Here is a 20,045-nt window from a genome sequence, read left to right as displayed (position 1 = left end):
AATAGCTGATGCGAGAGTGGCATTGTAGAAAGCAGCGGCACTGTCTGTGTCATGGAGTGAGGATATGGATGCCAGTGGTAGGATAGAGTCAGAGTGTGTGTGGGTGTCTAGGTGTGCAAGATTTCTGCGGGGGTGCGCATGTTGCTGGACATGGGTGACCGGTGAGGAGGACAGGGATAAGAAGGTGAGCAGATGGTGGTCGGATAGAGGGAGAGGGGCGGTGGTGAAGTTAGATAGAGAGCAGAGACGGGTGAAGACTAGGTCTAGTGTATGTCCATCTGTGTGGGTGGCTGCGGAGGACTGAGTAAGTCTAAAGGATGAAGTAAGGGACAGAAGTTTGGAGGCTGTTGACTGAAGGGTATCAATGGGGATGTTGAAGTCACCGATGATGATGGTGGGAATGTCAGCAGAGAGAAAGTGAAGAAGCCAGGTGGAGAATTGGTCAATAAAGGCAGTGGCCGGGCCTGGAGGTCGGTATATGACGGCCACTTGGAGGTTGGAGGGAGAGTAGATGCGAACAGAGTGGACTTCAAAAGAGGGGAGGATAAGGGAGGGAAGAGGTGGGATTGTGTTAAAGGTGCAGTTTAAAGAAAGGAGAAGACCCACTCCTCCACCATGTCTGTTGCCGAGGCGAGGGGTGTGGGTGAAGTGGAGGCCTCCGTAACACAGCGCAGCAGGAGAGGCGGTGTCAGAGGGTGTTAGCCATGTTTCTGTGAGGCCGAGGAAAGCAAGATTGCAAGAGAGAAAAATGTTGTGAATCACATGAAGCTTATTGCAGTTTGAGTGGGCATTCCAGAGGTTGAAATCTGCAAACAGACTACTGTTGAAAAATCAGCCGAGTGTAGACCCTGGCCTTATAGGATCTCTATTTTCTGGCTCAGAGAGAGGTCCCAAGTTGTACAAATTAGAAAAAAAATGGCCGCTTACAAAAAAGAGCACCGGAACTCTCCACCGGCTGTGTGCCGATTTGTAGCTTAGAGCCATCAAAAGGACAAAATGTAGAGAGAGGAGTTGCGGTTTCTGAAAAATTGACATGTTAAGCAAGATATATACATATAGATGTCTCTCCATCATCTACAGCCACCTATGGCATACTTTCCTGAGACCTGTAAGCCTATTCTCCCAAGATCTGGATAACATAGCTGCACTAGGATGCAGAAGAAAATTCCATCTCAGAAGCATTTGTCAGGTTTCCATAAATATGATCACAAGATCTGACAAAATATTGGGTAATTTTTAGATCCTTTCCTGGTTATTTTTGGACAGATCATTTCCAGCATCCAATAGGTCAAGCTGGTAGACAAACACATACAACTCCTGTGCCAATGAGAAAAAATAGGATCGGACATGGATCTTATATGTTGGCCACGGTGCTCCAAAGTTACAAGTATTAGAAAGTAATCTTAATGTACTTTTCTCACGTCCTCTATCAAAGGTCTTCACCAACAACCATGATAATAAATACGTTTTACATGGAGAATGCAAATGGCCTTGTAAATATTTTATAAAATTGTTATATGCCTCCCAAAAGCAGCAAGTCTTAATTGAGTAAAGGCCTTTTTTTTTTGCAGTCGGTATATGGAAATGGAAAATGCAAATGCAGTGTTTTCTTCTCCCGCAAAGACCCTTGAGGTGGCAGACCTTTTCACAAATGGTCTCAACTTTATTATCAATATAATTTGGCTTCCCTTTTTTAAGGTCCCAAAAGCCCTTGTTGCTATCTGCCGGCTGCTGCAAGAAGAGCAAGTGCAGAATTGCCTCGCCACGTTCTGCAGGGGAACAAACCCTGGGCGCAGCCAGCTTGGCGCTGGAAGAGACTCAATATCACCACTTAAACAGGCACCGAGATGAGAGACCCCTGCACTACCACCAAGTCATTACAGATATCTTCTGCCGGATAGGACACAGAGAAGTCACAGCAAAATTCAACTTCTACCCAAGATTGGCAAATCTACAGGACACGTTAACTATTTCGCTACCATTGCATCCGAATAAATGATCCTACATTTCATCATATTAGTGCATTTTGTGCTTTTATCAGATATGTTTTATTTTTATCATCAGAAATATTAGAATTGGTTACTAGAAATCGGCACCAGCTCTCCAAAAACCTCCCCAATTTTCCTTAATTGCATCTATTAAGCCACATATATAAGAATGCAGGTCCTTGAAATGTCAATCCATAGACACCTTTATATATTTTAACTGTTGCTGCACTCCCAAGTAATTAACATTGTAATTTATATACAAATGAGACAGCAAGTGCTGTCGGTGTGACAAAGCACTTCCGGAGCCTCTGCCTTCTTTGGTTGCTTCCACACCAAGCACCAGCCTCTTTAGCTTGATTGATACCTTACAGTCTGTGTAACGTCTGGCAGTGAAATCGGACACGGAGCTATCAAGCTAAAGAGCCTGGTGCTGGCAGGGAAACAACCTCAGGAGGGAGAGACTCGTGAAGTGCTCTGTCACATCCAGAGATCTTAAAGCCTCATTTGTATACAAATTAAAATGCTGATTTCTGAGGATTGCAGCAACAGATAAATGATATAAAAGGTTTCAATGGATTTATCTTTGAAAGACCTTCATGCACAGATATCTGGTATGTGGGGGTGATTTTACTAACAAATTCCCTTTAGTGTTAAATATTTTAATATGCAGGGGAGTCATGACTTCCAGGAAGCAGAATTCAGTTTATTTCAGGGCGTTATATAAAAAAATATATGCACCACATATGTCAAAAGTTTTGATCAGTTACAATCTGGGTTTTGCGACTTCCAGCAGTCAGTGAAATAAGGGGGGATAAGCTCAATAAGGAATGGCTGAAGAAGGGATCAACACAAGGTTTAAGAGCCTATCTTCTGCTAACGGTCTCTCCGAGGAGAGGGGATGTGATGCTGCGGCGCATACTAATATATAAGTATACTGGTTCTCCACCTGGACTGGTTAATGCAGCTTTCTCACAGGCCGCTGGTGCAAGAGCATGTGACCAGACCTGTCCATCAGTCTCCTCCAATGGAAAAACAGCTGTTTCATGTGCAGGGTTTCCCAATTGGACGAGTCTGATGGACAGGGCTGGTCACATGCTCCTGCGCCAGCAGCCATATTGTGGACAGAAGAGCTGCACTATCAGCTACAAGAAGCGAAACCTACATATGCAAAATGTCCCTTCAGAAACTAAGAGGACTAGAACTCTAGCACCACCTACCACAAGCAGCAAACCGAAAAGTCAATATCGACTCTTTAACGAGCCTTGCAATAGGACTTGAGATAAAAGCCAAACCAGTCCTTTAATTTGCAGATACAGTGTTTCAGGGTGTTGCCCCTCATCTGTGCAAAGTATGAGATCGGATTTAGCTAGGTGAGATGATCTGGACTGGAATCTAAGGGGTAACGTTTCTCCTTGTGGAGAGTGACAAGCTAAACCTGTCTTGAGTGAGGAGACTTATAAGCCATGCATGCTGCTGTGAGAAATTAAATATGCAAATTGCCTCTTTAAGAGGACTAGAACTCCAGCGCCACCTATTGGAAGCAGCGATCCTCAGCTTGGCACTCTCCTACTCTCCAGAAGGAGAAATGTTACCCCTTAGACCTCAGTCAAGAGCCTCTCACCTAGCCAAATCAGTTCTCCTACCTTGCACTGATGAGAGGCAACATCCAAAACGCCGTGTCTGCAAAATGAGGTTCTGGCTTGGCTTTTAATAAAAATCATATTGCAAGGCTCGTTAATAGAGTCAATATTAGCTTTTAGGATTGCTACTTCTAATAGGTGGTGCTAGAGCTCTAATCCTCTTATTCTCTGAAGAGGCAATTAGCATATTTCATTTCCCAGAGGAGCATGCATGGCTTATAAGTCTCCTCACTCTGACATGCCAGTCTTGGCTTGTCACTCTCCAGAATGAAAAATGTTACCCCTTGGACCCCAAGAGGAGATCCTATAATACTTACATATTAGAAGATGGCACAAAAATCACTCCCACAACACATTTATTAAATTACAAAAGTAGCCACCCCTTTAAAGCTACAAACACAAGATCAGGGTAATATTAGCACAACCTCGGAGATGTAATTCACAATACTAGATGCAGATCTTCGAGCATGGTCTCAAATTTACAGCCAAAATTCAGAAACACAAAATATACCCAACAAGATGACATTGTCCAGGATGCAAAACAGCACCCATCATCTGCCCGAGCACGGCCTGTAGATACATCCTGCCATTCAGAAATGCAGTCAAATGTCATGACACACACAAACGGACGGATAATTGCTTGCAAATTGTTAACGAACGACAGGTACTTTTAACATTTGCTTAAAAAGGAAAAAAAATCTATTTCTTAATATTCACCTTTTCCTAGGTTGCAATGAACTAAGGTTACGTTCACATTTGCGTTGTGCGCCGCAGCGTCGGCGCCGCAGCGCACAACGCAAACAAAAACGCGGCAAAACGCATGCACAACGCTGCGTTTTGCGCCGCATGCGTCCTTTTTTTCATTGATTTCGGACGCAGCAAAAATGCAACTTGCTGCGTCCTCTGCGCCCCGACGCGGGCGCCGCAGGGACGCATGCAGCGCCAAACGCAAGTGCACCGCATGTACATGCGCCCCCATGTTAAATATAGGGGCGCATGATGCATGCGGCGCCGCTGCGGCGAGGACCGCAAATGTGAACGTAGCCTTAATTGTATTAAACAGAGGGAGATATTTGCAAAATAAAAAAAAAATAAAATAAAATAAAAAAAAAAGTAAATCTTACCAATCATGTGGTTGGCAACGTGAATCTGGATTTCTCTTTCGTTCTCAAAGGTCATCTGGCATTTGATGCATTGATAAGTCTTTTTCTGTTAGGTGCGGGGGAAAAAAAAGAAGAAACGATTATGCACAGACAGGTAAAAACAAAAACTGGAGATTAAAATGGAGCAAGTTATTCTCTTTAATATGTCACTGTGGGGTCTTTGTTTTGGCTATATATCTAGGGAATAACTGATCGCAACATTACCAAGCTAGTCACATAGGACCCTGTACTGGGAAGACCTGACCTAGCGCCACCATGGACTTCTAACCGTTGCATAATTATTGCTGTGAACAGGAAAACAATGGTTTTTGATGGAGAGATATATAGATATACAAATAGAATCGGTACACTTATTTTTAATATATTAAATATTGACGAAGGCTTGTGTGAAACGTAATTTTTAAAAATAATTTGGCAATTTTGTTTTCACATCACAATCTGAATTAAAAAGGAGACAAATGGCCACCGAGGCTATTTTAGACTTCTACCCTTTCAGGAAGAGTTTTCAGCACGCTCATTATCATAGCAATGATTACAGTGACAGATCACACATGTGATGATACAAGATCCACCAATCTCAAAAGTTAATATCACAGCTGACCCTGCTGCTTTTACAATCACCTCTGTACATGCTCATTAGATGCTTTAATCGAAAAATAGGGTCAGCTGTTGCTGCTAATGTGCATGTACATTTCCTGAAAAGGACAGGAAGTGTGAGTGTAAAATAGCCCCATGGGACAATGGAAAAACTGCAAGATTTATTTTAATTTTTAATACAAGTTGCGATATTAAAAAAAATAATTGTGAAAAAGTTTGAAATAATACATTTTATAAAAAAATAAATAAATAAACCTGATTTAAACAATAGGTCTTCCCAGACACATGATGTTGGGACCGAGAAAGATCGGGTAATTGAGATTTCAAAGGCCAATTCTTTTAATTTCAGAGGATCTGCAGCCAGAGATGTCTGGCAGAAACTTTCTCCTCTCTCTTCTTGGGAAATATATATGAACGCTTAAACCAAGCAAAGCGCTTATGTGTATGGGGGTCACATACACCATGTATGACCATCTTTAGATGGAAAACCAGGGACTGAATCCCTATACTAAAATGTGGGGAAAAATTAAAATTTTGAGCATTGCATGAAATGTTATTACTAGGGCTGATGCACACAGCAGTAGACACTGTCGTAAGTTGGAGATTCTCCCCTAAAGTCAGTGAAGTCCCAAGAAACATGCCAAAATTAGAGGATTTCTATGGGATCCAATACCTCACTATGTAATGAAAGGCATCAGAAAGGTCCAATAATAGGCTGTAAGTGCCCTATTCAGACTCAGCCATGAACATGAGACCTAAGGATTATGGACAGCCATCATAGTATTGGTTGATGGAGATTGGAGGACCACAAATATTTTACAGTTGGGTCGTGAAGAATTTGGACGAGGACACAATTTTGATAATTTAGTCTCTGTTCATCAATACAATGGATTTGAAACAAAGCCATCAAAAAGGATTGAAGTGTAAATCAGGTTTACATTAATAGGAGTGGTCCAAAAAAACATATAAAATAAACCAATGTAGGATTGCCGAGAAGCCCAACGATCACAAGATCAGTCCATTGACAGTGGTCGCACATGATCATTATTGCCCCATTCACACAGTGGACTTTGGGTCACCTCTTCTCATCAACAGAGACCCCACTATCCAGACCGCCCCAATCATAGATTTAGCATCTATCCTGTGGACTGGCGATCAGTGTTGATTTTGTACACAGTCCCACTATTTTCACAAACTCAAAAGTAACTGGACACACAAGTATAGTCCTTATTTGTAATACATGGATGCAATTTCCATGTAGTCAACACCAGCCTGAGGTCCAGAACGCACCATTGTCAGTACATGTTTTCAGTGGTTTGTATGCCGAGATGTATAAATCCTCTTCTTGATCGTAGGCTTTTACTAACAGCCACTCTGGAAGGATTTTGACTTGGCTAAATGTTGTGAAGGGTTTTTCTCAACGAAAAAATTCCGTGATTATCTAGTTACCTTCCAAAGTTCCCAGGCAGTTTTAGTTTTGGTCATTTTTCCCGTGCATGACTTCTTTTTCAGAATGTACTAAAATTTTGATTTGGCCACTCCTAAAGTACTTGCTAGCTCTTAGCTATGTTTTTTTTTGCTTCTATTTTTCCCCCTTAATGATGTCCTCTTTTACTCTTTGGACCATATACCGAAAGTATCCATGATCTGCTACGAACTGCAAATTCAACACATGAAGCCCCCCGTACACATGAGCTAGCTGTTGGCTGAGAGTTCCCGACAGACTCCTTACAGTGTACAAAAGTATCAGCCGTTTGGGAAATACAACCGATTAAATCAGTCTCTTCCCTGACATCACCTATTGGGCGAGAGACTGATGTGAATCAAGGCCTCCTAACTATCAGCTGATCCCGCTAATGTCAGTTGGTCCGGCCAACTTTACCGTAATGTCTATTTGGGCTCTCAACTGATCCTGGTGATGTCAGTGGGTTCGGCAATCTTTACCGTAACGTCTATTTGGCCCCTCAGCTGATCCTGGTGATGTCAGGGGGTCTGGCCAACTTTACTGTAATGTCTATTTGGCACCTCAGCTGATCCTGGTGATGTCAGTGGGTCCATCCAACTTTACCGTAACGTCTATTTGGCCCCTCAGCTGGTCCTGGTGATGTCAGTGGGTCCGGCCAACTTTACCGTAATGTCTATTTGGGCTCTCAGCTGATCCTGGTGATGTCAGTGGGTCCAGGCAACTTTACCGTAATGTCTTTGGGGGCCTCCCAACTCCCAGCTGATACCAACGATGTCAGCATGTACGTCCAACTTTACCGTAATGAATATTTGGCCTCTCAACTCTAAGCTGATCCCACTGATGTCAGCAAGTTCAGCCAACCTTACCCTAATATGTATGGGTTGGTTTTTTTTGTTTGTTTTTTTAGAATCAACCCAGACCTTTTATTTCCTTATTCCGTGAGGAAATTATAATGATGTAAGGAGGCAACAGGCACATCAAACCATGAAACGGTTTATTAGTCAGTTGTCCAATTAATTAATTTTAATCCTGTGAAAATGGAGGGACTATGTAAAAAATAAACTGATGTATTTCCTATACAGTTCAATCATAGCTTCGTGTTATTGCTTCAGTATTAATTAAACTTTACCGATCTGGTCACTGTCCAAATATTTCTGGAATCAACTTACAGAAAACACAATCTTCAGGTTCATCAATTCAAAAGTTCTCCTAATAAAGTGAACTGGAAATAATGGTCCAGAACAAAACCATTTCAATAATTTGTCTCTTTTATGCATATATTAATATTGAATTATTTTCATTTGTTAGATTTTAAAATTCACATTTAACCGTGGGCATAAGGGATCCTATTAACCAGGGCATGGCAATTGACAATTATTGAATTACGTTGACTACTAATTTTCTCGCAGAGGTATAGAGACAAAAGTTAAGAATACATTTTCTAATTTTTCTCTGATCAATCCTCTGATGTTACATGTGGTCAGTGTATACTAGCCTCAAATTATAGCAGTATATTGGATAGAGGAGCCTGGGAATCATTTTTATGAATGCTCACTCAACAGATTATCGGCATTTGTAGAGATAAAGCTGGCAAATTCTAGTGCTAGAATGCTCTGTGCCCTCCAACAGTGGAATGTTGCCTTGATGATTTACCCATCAGGACAATAACTCTCCCCTTCGTTAGTACATTCTGCTCGGGTCTTCAAAAAGGCCCCTGACAGAGTAGAAAACCAGATCCATCCAACAGAAGGAACTGCTCGATAACACCGTGCAAAACACTGCGAATGCGCTAGTTCCCTATGCCAGGCACAATGAATAACGGTGATGGACAGGTCTGGTTCTAGGCCATGGAGAAAGTTCAGAGCACCCTACACACTCAGGAGAAGGTTGTATTTAATAAGTTGGCAGCATTTCTTAGAAGAGGACCATGGCGCTGAAGCTGTAATAACTATATATCAGTCAGTGGCTTATTGTACCATTTCCAGCTAAATAGAAAATAATGATATAATGGACAACCTCAATGTAAAGGGGAAAGACATTGGTCCATTGCTGGTACCTCCTATTGAACAAGGAACACCTAATTGTTCACTTTTTGCCATAAGACTGGAAGCAACTAAAAACTGTAAAAACTTTATGCATCATTCATCATTGTTACTACTCAAAAAGATATTTGAAGACAAAGCCACATGAAACGTTCACTTACTCTGGGGAGTGGAGATGTTTGCGCCACTTTTCTTTGGCCACTAGCATCAAGTGCCAAGTCTCTATGGTCAATCTGGATATGACTTTCCAAGTCCTCTGCGCTCTCAAACTTGACACTGCACTCAGGGCATCGTAGACTGGCACATAGCCGCTCAGAGACATCTTGCGAGGTTGGGTTAGAGGGTTGTCCATTGGTGGTCCTGTTTAAGCAGCTAGCACACAGTCCGTAGGGTAAGCCATTAACATCTAACTTTATAAGGTCCTGCTTGTTTCGGAACTCTTTTAAGCACAGGGCACATTTATACATCTTCTGAAAGGTTTGCCCATTAGGGGAAGAGGCAGCGGAGCTTCCGGTCAGCTTTTGCATATGGAATGTTCCATGAATTTTAAGTTCGAGGGTAGATGTGACAGTCTGCATACAGACCACACAGCGAAATCCAGTTAAGGAATTTCTGAGGTCTGGATGCATCTGACAGTGCTCAATGAACTCTTCCTCGCTCTGAAGAGGCATTTTACAGATCCTGCAGGTCCCGGTGTCCAAGCTTTTGCTGTGAGTAACTTTATGTTCAGTTAGTGTTAATAGGGATGGGAAACGTTCTCCACAAATGGGACACATGTAATGCTTTGCGGGACCCCTGTGGGTCTGCATATGTTCTCGTAGACCATTCTCAGAGAAGAAAGTTCTAGAGCAGATATTGCACTTGTGGCTGCCCTTGATGAACTCCGCTTTCTTTCTCGAGCCATCGTCTTCACCCGGTCTTATGTTATGATCTCGTAAACGATGATTCTGGAGTAGGACCTCCATGGTGTACGCCGCACCACAGATGTCACAGCCATACATTGGCTCAGAAGCATCCACGTCATCTTCACTGGCTTCATGGCTGTTGGAAATCTCTGGGTTCTTCATCAACACACTTGGGACTTCAGCAGCCTCGGACTTTTTGCTTGCTGGCACCATTCCATTAGCAGTGCCATTTTGATTATTGGTGTCAAAAACGCAATGCTTTTCTCGCAGGTGCTTCTCTAGGAGAATAATTGCATGGAAAGCCTTACTGCAGAACTTACAATTGTACTTCTTACTGTGAGTCGTTATATGACACTGCAGCTCCACTTCCGTGCTGAACGTTTCTCCACAGAAGATGCACTTATGTGATTTTGCTGGATTACCCAAATGGCTATGCTTGACATGAAGTTGGAGGTCTACTTCTTTTCTAAAGTCCCAGTTACATGCTGTACAACGGTACATCTTCTTCTCGTTGCTGTGTTTTACCGCCAGATGCACTTGGATGGAAACCTTAGAATCAAAGACTTCTTGGCAAAGTGTGCAATGATATAATACAAAAGTATGCATGTCCAATAAGTGCTTTTGCAGATCATCCACAGAGGAGAACTGCTTATCACAGCTCTCGCACACGTAATGTGTGGACGTGGTCATGTAGTGAACGGTGAGGTGCTGCAAGAGGGAGTCTTGGGAGTCAAAGTCCTCTTTGCATTGTGGGCAGGATTGCTTTCTTAGGAGTAACTCTAAGTGTGACTTCAAATGAGTCTGAAACGTGTCAAAGTTGGAAAACTTCATATCGCACTGGTTACAGGGATACTCTCCATTGGACATAGAATTTAGGCTTGGACACAACCGTTGCCTTTTAGGGGATGAAACCTCAACGTCTGAAGATACCGGACTCTGCTCGGATTTTGACTTTTTATTATTTGCCAGTGGGATATTCTTGTGATTTTCTTTAATATGCTTAGTAAGTTTCAATATAGATCCAAATATGGGGGAGTTTGTGCAATACGGGCATGAGTACACTTCCATGAAGGATTGCGTCGGCTGGATAACCGGGGACTCGAGCTTTGAACTCCCTACGTTACAATGGGTTTGCTGAATATGTTCAGTTAGTGAGGACTCTGTTAGAAACCCCATAGAACACTGGTTACAAAAAAAAGCATTATTGCCCTCTTGAGGAGTAGTATTCGGGCCACAATGAGAGATCCGGATATGCTCCTGGAGGCTGTTAATGTCCGCAAACATCTCTGGACAATAGTTACAGTGGAAGGCCGTTATGTTGCTGAACTGTACCATGGGGTATGCATGGTTTTTATGGACTTTTCTTACATGCTCATTAAGATTATACAGGGTGGGCAACGAATCCAAACAGATTTGACAGGTGTGACTTTGTTGCGGTTTGTCAACGTGAATAGTTTTTAAGTGGATTTCCAAGACAGCCAAACTGTTGAAATCTCTTTTTGTGCAATAAGGACAACTGTAGGTAATTTTGGGCCAATTTTGGCCATCCTCTCTGTCCACCGATAACGTTTTCTTATGCAATCTTAATGGCTTGAGGGTGGAGTCGGGAGTAGACCCTCGTTCTACCGATGCACTGGAGTCGGGGGTGGCACTGCTCATCGATTCTACGCTGCATCGGACTGGATCGGGACTAATGCTGTGATTGCTTGAGTCTGGCTGTCTGTGACTATCTAAGTGACAGTAGACTTCTTCAACGGAGGAAAACTGCTCTGGACACATGGGGCACTTATGTTTTTTGTTGGCATGGACTTGATCGATGTGGGTGAGCAGAGTGGTTTCATCCGCAAATACTTCAGGGCAATGAATACATTGCAGGTCTGCTTTCTCCGAGAGCTGGGGATGTCTCGTCATCACGTGCTTCTCCAGTTCGTCAGTCTGGCTAAAGGTCTCCTCGCAATAATCGCACATGAAGTCGTCTTTTTTCATATCTTTGTCCGTCTTGGCCAAATGTTCCTTGTTTTTCTTGTGGGCCTGCATGTGACTCTGCAGAGAACTGGTGGAGGAAAATCCTCGCTTGCACACCGTACACTTGAAAGGTTTGCTGGAGCTGTGCGTTTTCAGATGAATTTTAAGGTGGTCACTCCGAGAGAAGGCTGCTTCACATTCGTGGCAGTGATACTTTTTATCCCCGGTGTGGAGTTTGATGTGGCGATCCCTACTTCTCTTGTGCTTAAATAGACGACTGCAGTACGTGCATTTAAAGGGAAGTTTGTCGCTGTGGATCTGTTCGTGCCTTTTCAGGTAGCTCAGGCGACTGAAAGACTTGTCACAAAACTGGCAGGGATACGGCAACCCAGATCCCCCTTCCTCTTCTCCTATGCCGAGATCACACCCATCCCCTATCATCTGAGTGGGTGATGCAACGTCTTTGCTTGAGGGAGATGAAGCCACCCAGGAGAATTGTGGGTCGTCATCACCATCTGTAATGGGAAAGCAGAAAGGAGATTAAAAACAATTCCCAGTGCATCTGTGAAATAAGGCCACAGCTCTTTAGCAGAACCTAGGGCTTCTACCAATCTACATCTTCTAACAGTTAACAAATAATTCTACAAAGACAAAGCGTAAAAGGCCAAGACTAAAAAAATAGGAAACATAGCAGAAAAACAATTTTCACAATATAACCCTCAAGTTTAGCTCTGCATGTAATGACTGCTGTGATTTCTTTGAAATAGAAAATTGCACAAACATATGATGAGAGGACAGACTGCTTAATGGTTGCACTGGAACGTTTTTTGTATTAGGTTGCCAGCTATCATAGCGTTTCCCTTCTGTAGGGGAAACTGGATCCAAATATCCTGGGAACATGATGGATTCTGAAATACCGTCCTCACTATATGCAGGTGCACCTCTAGTTCTCTCCTATCTCTTAGCTGAGAGCCCAGATTTGGCCAAATATCAAAAAGCAAAACGTTAGGTCCAATTATACATTATTTACCCTAAGCCCAACAATCAGACTATTTATAAAACCTTAATTCTTGCTTTTTTACGAGACATTGACCATTGGAAGCATTTAAACCAATATTAGGTTGGATGAACACATTGACATTCATGGTCTGAAAATGGACTGCCATGCACCGACCATCTGCGAGTCTCCTGACCCGAACTGAACAGCCTCATATGCCTAGAAAACTGTTGGGTCAGGAGACCCACGTCTTGTCCATACTCAAGCCATGAATGTTAGATGGGTGAAGCCAAGCTAAAGGCCACCACACAGAGAAAAGATACCGGAAATGTCTGAACATCTAATTGTATGGGGGCCTCCAACTCTCCTAAAAACTATCAGACATATTGAAATTTAACACCTGATCCGTGAAGTGATGGCTAGTTTGCAGAGAGGTAAAGAGACTAAAGTATAAAGGTTTCACTAGAAATAGGAAAATAAAGCATTTGCAGGGTCCCATGCCACATTCATAACCCCTCATAGAGACCCACTACAAAATGGTCAATATCGGAACCATCACCCCCAAGCCATAATCATGTCCTCCATAGCTAAACACTAAATGGACTGATGTTGTACAGAACATTTTAGGTCTATTTCCAGACTAAAATGTACTTTTTAGCATTTTGAGCTTTTCAAATGGCAAATTTCCATCTACGTTTTTTCAAGATTTTATAAATCCTGTTTCAACTGCATACACAAGCTTTCAAGGACATCTAGCCCCAAAGAGAGAGGAAGAGACTCCCCGGAGTGTGAAAAAACAGGAAGGAGTCAGCTGCACAGAGAAATCCCGGGTGTCTGCTGGATGAGATACATGAAAAGGCAGAGCTGGGCTCCGTCAGGCCAGCTGGGTCCCATACACACACATCGACGGAGCACGTAGTGGGGGCTAAGGTGGAAAAAGTCACGCTGTTTCTGGCTTCAACCTTAAAATCTGGATCACTTCTATATAGCCCATTCCTACAACTACTACTCATATATTGGAACATAACTATAGACAAAATGAGGACGTTCATGGAAGAACAATCAATTCTTAAAGGGAACCGGTCACATGGAACATAGTGTATGATCTGCAGGTGGTATTTTGTAGATCAGGAGGAGCTAAGCAGATTGATATATAGTTTTATAGAAAAAGATCAGTATAATTTGTAATTTACTCATTTATATCCCAGCTCTTTACATGCAAGAGAGTCCAGTAGGTGGTCCATCCATGCAAGGAAGTCCAGAAGGCGGTCCAACCATGCAAGGGCGTCCAGTAGGTGGTCCAACCATGCAAGGGCGTCCAGTAGGTGGTCCAACCATGCAAGGGTGTCCAGTGGGCGGTCCAACTTTATGAATGATAGCCTGCAATCTATGACTGCATACAGGTATAGCTCTCAATCACTAAGTAGGACAGCCTAATGGACGCCTTAGCATACCCAAAAAACTAAATATATATTAGTTAAACTTATATGATTGGGAGTATGAGTACATATATAGTTGTGTTAAAAAGTGTTTGCCCCATTACGGATTTCCTATTATTTCACACACAAAGAGAACACAAGTAAACACAAAATGCCGTTTTTAAAATAAGGTCTTTACTATTAAGGGAAAAGAAATCCAAACCTACAGGGTCCTGTGTGAAAAAGTGATTGCCCTCCTCCTTAAAACATAAACTAACTGATTAAGTGATTGCCCCCTAAACCTAATAAGTGGTTTTGCCATCCTTAGCAGCAACAACTGCAATCAAGTGTTTGCAATAACTGGCATTACATTTTTTTTAAGACCCTCAGGAGGAATTTTGGCCCACTCATCTTTGCAGAATTGTTGTAATTCAGCCACATTGGAGGAATTCAGAGCATGAACCACCTTTTTAAGGTCATGCCACAGCATCGCAATCAGATTAAGGTCAGGACTTGGACTAGGACCCTTTAAAGTCTTAATTTGCATAACCCAACTGCGCTTCAGCTTGAGGTCACGAACAGATGGCCGAACATTCTCCTTCAGGATATTCTGGTAAACAGCAGAATTCATAGTTTCATTTACAACAGCAAGTCTAGGTCCTGAAGCAGCAAAACAGCCCCAGACCATGACACTACCACCATCATATTTTACTGTTGGTATGAAATTCCGTTTCTGAAATGCTACTTCTATGCCAGATGTAATGGGACATACACCTACCAAAAAGTTCAACCTTTGTCTCGTCAGTCCACCCAAAAATCTTGGGGATTATCAACATGTTTTCTGTCAAAACTGAGACGAGCCTTTATGTTCTTATTACTCAACAGATGTTTTCTTTTTGGAACTCACACAGGGCATTTTTACCTCCTCTCTTTCCTAAGATGGAATCATGAACACTGACCTTACATGAGGCAAGTCTGGCTTGCAGTTCTTTGGATGCTGTTGTGAGGTCTTTTATGGCTTCTTGGATGAGTTATCGCTGTGCACTTGGAGTAATTTTGGTCAGCCGGTCACTTCTGGGAAGGGTCACCACCACTGTCCCATGTTTTTGCATTTGTGGATAATGGCTCTCATTGTGGTTCGCTGGAGTCCCAAAGTTTTAGACATGGCTTTATAACCTTTTCCAGACTGATAGATCTCAATTAGTTTGTTTCTCATTTGTTCCAAAAATTCCTTGGATCACAGCATGATGTCTAGCCTTTGAGGATATTTTGGTCTACTTCACTTTGTCAGGCAGGTCCTATTTAAGCGATTTCTTGACTGAGAACAGGTGTGACAATAATCAGACCTTCGTGTGGCTAGAGTATTTGAACTCCGCTTCCCAAAGATGGAATAAACCAGAGTTTAAGGGTTTTTCCCATGAACAAAAGTTCATTTTAATCAATAGATCTTTGAAATAATAATGACTCCCATAATTGGATGTGTATAAATAAAATGTTCCTGTGCTGAGATAACCTTATAAATGTTCCCCTGCTGTGTACTGTGTAATGGCTGTGTCTGGTCGTACAGGAACATGGTCTGATCATACCACGGCTCCTGGGCTGGGGGGATGTGTGCTGGCATTACAGCATGGGATTGCAAATTATTATTTCTTTAAAGTAAAACATTCTTTAGGAAATCTTTTACCTCACAAAGAATTAGCTGTGGCCCAATGCTGTAATGTCTGTATTCTCTTTTGCTTCCTCCCCTCCTCAGGACATGTGGTATGATCAGACCATGTTCCTGCACGGTCAGACACGACCATTCGACAGTACACAGCAGGGGCACATTTATAAGATTACGGTATCTCAGCACAGGAACATTTTATTTAAACACATCCAATTGTGTAAATTATTATTATTCCAAGATCTATTGATTAAAATCAACTTTTATTCATGGGAACAATCACTTTTTCACACAGGGCCCTGTAGGTTTGGATTTCTTTTTCCCTAAATAATAAAGGCCTTCATTTAAAAACTGCATTTTGTGATTACTTGTGTTATCTTTGTCTAATATTTAAATTTATTTGGTGATCTGAAACATTTAAGTGTGACAAACATGCAAAAGAATTAGAAATCAGGAAGGGGGCAAACACTTTCACACAACTGTACTTATCTATCATATATCAGTTAAATTTATGCTTGTGGGTATGCTTAAGAGTCGAGTAGGTGGTCCTACTTTGTGATTGACAGCTATGGCTCTTTGCGGACATACATGAAAGGCTATTAAAGTAGGATCACATGCAAAAAACACAAATATACACACTATATATCATTCTGCTCGGCTTTCCTTATGTCGCCCACAGATAGGACTCGATATGCAATGTGTCAGGTTCCCTCAGGGACATAAGAAATCACGGACATCTGCAATTTCCAGCTAGAAAGCTGGTAAGAGATCTAATGCCCCATTCACCATGGAAGTGAGCCAAGCTGCAATACCACAAGCAGCCAGTGAGCAGAAATGGCGCTGTTTCTGGTGGAATTAGTCTTTAAATCTGAAATATGTAAGATGCATTTTATTGATATTAGACCAAACTTTCCAGAAAAAAAAAAACAGACAGTAGGAAGTCCCGATTCTTTTCCAACACTGTCCAGGAATAGGATCACGGTTTCGCTGACTGTCTTACAAGCGGCAGGGAAGGAAAAAAAAGTTATGTCAGCCTCAGGAATACGCTATAAATGGTTCGAGGGTTGGATCACTGTTTTTCTTGACTCCCTTTGGAAAACAGGCAGCGAGATCCTATAAGCGGCTTCTTTTTCACGGGCTGGGGAGCGCAAACAGCTGCAGCCTAATTACATGTAAACTGTACCAAAACATTCCTTTTATCACAGGCTGTAAATCTGTTAGCATCTGGCTTGCCTTTGTTTCTTGCACAAGATACAAGCTTGTTTCTACATTTTTCTCACCTGTAGCGGTGATTAAAATTCATTATAAATGAAAGGATCGCGCACTAAAGCAAGTTCCTCTGTGTACCGTTCTAGAGTCAAATTAGAAACAGCTGCTTGCTAATTCATGCAGTGATGTTTGGCCGTGCTCTGTGAATCGATAAGAATTCCGCCAATTTCCCGGGAAATTTTAGGGTGATCCGTATATTTAGCCATGTGTTTGACTTCCACAAAGGAGCTGTGAGAAAAAAAAAAAAAAACAGAGGCATTTACATCTCCTGAATGTCGACTTTCCCCAAACACTACTGAAGGCGGCCGGTCACCAGCGAGCCCCACTGGTCTGAATGCAGATGGCTCTATCAGGCTTCCATTTTGGGCTAGAAATCTGGCGGTGCAGGAGGGACCTGTGCAGAGAATTGACCAATTATTTGGAGTTGATTTTTGTCGTAAACTGCGGCAAAAATTGTTGATCAATGTTCCGTCAGCAAAAATGTCAAAGTTTGTGCCACAAAAAAAAAAGGTGGAGTGTTTTCGAGTTTACAATGCAAAAAGACACAATCACTTTATTTTTGCACTCATTCCTCATAAAAGGTGCACATTGTGTTTTCCCAGGACTAAGAACGATGTAGCGTTCGAAACGCATTAGTTTTTTATGAAGAGTAATCATTTTAACCTGTCAAAGTATGTATATTCTTCCACTTTTTGTTAATTGATGAAATAAAAGTGTGTGTATATATAATTTACTTCCTCTATTAAATAAATATATATATATATATATATATATATATATATATATATATATATATATATATATATATATATATATATATATATATATATATATATACACACACACACATACACACACGCACACACACGCGTGCTTCATTCTCAAAATTCTCGATTTACGGGTAAAATGTGTTTTCAGTGAATACAGATTTCCCCATTACGGAGATAGGAGATGGCAGTTGGTGCTTATGAAGTTCTATGGAGAATTGTAACTATCAGGTAGGTAGGGGTAAGACATGTGGCACTCTCACCGTTCAGCTGTTATCAGGTCTCATGCCTGCAGAAAGTGCACAACATATGAGTGGTGTTGTTCTATCTCCAATGTACAACATATTGGCCATTCTCTGGTACTGCAGAGCAGCTCCTATTAAGGTGAACAGCAGCATCGGATAATGAATGCGCCATTGTGGTCGGCATCTGTAAACTGCTTTCTCATTTGGCCATTGCAGGATCTAATAGTAACGAAGATAAGGGGGTGCCAGTTGAAAGACCCCAAACCATCTGATATGGATGACTAAGGATAGATCATCAATAATATAGTACTGGAAAGCCATTTAAATGTTAAATTGTCTGGAAAACACCCCTCAGTATTCCAGGAGAGAAGGCATGGATCCCTGCTGCTTCTCAGAAGGCCCTGTGCAAGTTTCACCAAATTCTAAATCAATGCTTTAGTTGCATCTTAGGTTAGCGGGCATCATTTAGTTTGGAGGTTTCCTCCAGGTACAATACCCCAAGATCCCTGGAGTTCTTTAGGTCATGGTCCACAGATCACAGCAGCTTTGAAACTCGTCACTATTTGAGTAGGAAATGCAAAATGATTTCAGTCTGCTCATACCGACAAACCTGTCATATCTAACAGGGCTGTGGAGTCGGAGTCGTGGAGTTGGAGCCCATTTTGGTGGACGTGGAGTCGGTGTCATGGAAATTGAGGAGTCGGAGGTTTGGCTTACCAACTCCACAGCCCTGTCAGGGCTGTGGAGTCGGAGTCGTGGAGCCAGAGTCGGAGCCCATTTTGGTGGAGTCGCAGTCGGCGTCATGGAATTTGAGTAGTCGGAGGCAGGGTCGGACTGGCCCACCGGGATACCGGTGAAATGCCCGGTGGGCCCCGACCCAGAGAGGAGGAGGAAGAAATAAAAAAAATTAGACACGGGCCCTTTAAATCTTCGGGCGGCGCCGACCGCTGCCACGACCAGGCCCCCCCCCCCCCCCCCCCCCCCGTTCTAATACTCACCTCTCCTGGTTTCTGCGGCAGCTGCAGCGTCTCTGACTCTGTGACGGAGGGTGCGATAACGTCATCACTGCGCGCTCAGCCTCTCTGTCCTGAACGTTGCAGAGCCGGAGAGACGCTAAGTGTACCGGACCTGTGCTGGGAACGGGAGAGGTGAGGATTTTTTTTTTCTTTATGTCTGACTGGGGCGGGGGCCCATAATAAATATGGAGGAGCGGGGGCATAATACTGTGCCGGGAGGAGGGGGGCATAATACTGTGTGGAGGAGCTGGCGCAAAAATACTATGCGGGGCCCGGGGCATAATACTGTGTGGAGGAGCTGGGGGGGGAAATACTGTGCGGGGCCCGGGGCATAATACTGTGTGGAGGAGCTGGGGGGGGAAATACTGTGCGGGGGCATAATACTGTGTGGAGGGGCTGGGGGGGGGAAATATTGTGCGGGGGCATAATACTGTGTGGAGGAGCTGGGGGGGAATACTGTGCAGGGGCATAATACTGTGTGGAGGAACTGGGGGGGGGGGAATACTGTGCAGGGGCATAATACTGTGTGGAGGAGCTGTGGGTGAAAATACTGTGCGGGGCATAAAACTGTGCAGGGGGACAATAATACTGTGCAGGGGGACAATAATACTGTGCAGGGGACAATAATACTGTGCAGGGGGTGGGCATAATACTGTGCGGGGGGGCATAATACTGTGTGGAGGAGCTGGGGGGGAAATACTGTGCGGGGGCATAATACTGTGTGGAGGATCTGGGGGGGGAATACTGTGCGGGGCATAATACTGTACGGGGGCAATAATACTGTGCAGGGGGCAATAATACTGTGCGGGGGGCAATAATACTGTGTGGAGGAGCTGGGGGGGAAATACTGTGCGGGGACATAATACTGTGTGGAGGAGCGGGGGGAAATACTGTGCGGGGGGACA

At 43.0% G+C, this 20,045-nt stretch overlaps 1 protein-coding gene across 5 annotated transcripts in view; it reads right to left on the bottom strand.

Moving 5' to 3' along the window:
• Positions 1–20,045, bottom strand: part of ZNF423 (zinc finger protein 423) — a 291,743-nt gene that overhangs the window by 126,964 nt on the left and 144,734 nt on the right. For all 5 annotated transcript variants that reach the window (XM_077288235.1, XM_077288238.1, XM_077288239.1 and 2 more), the window contains 2 exons: positions 9,057–12,280; positions 4,753–4,837 (listed from right to left, as the gene is read on the bottom strand). In XM_077288235.1, the coding sequence (XP_077144350.1) occupies positions 4,753–4,837; positions 9,057–12,280 (3,309 nt within the window). The remainder of the gene's footprint in view (positions 1–4,752; positions 4,838–9,056; positions 12,281–20,045) is intronic.

The sequence above is a fragment of the Ranitomeya variabilis genome, chromosome 2 (assembly GCF_051348905.1).
Source record: "Ranitomeya variabilis isolate aRanVar5 chromosome 2, aRanVar5.hap1, whole genome shotgun sequence".
In the NCBI taxonomy this organism is placed as follows: domain Eukaryota; kingdom Metazoa; phylum Chordata; class Amphibia; order Anura; family Dendrobatidae; genus Ranitomeya; species Ranitomeya variabilis.
Note: the sequence above shows the minus strand (reverse complement) of the source record. Positions and strands in the feature narration are given on the sequence as shown.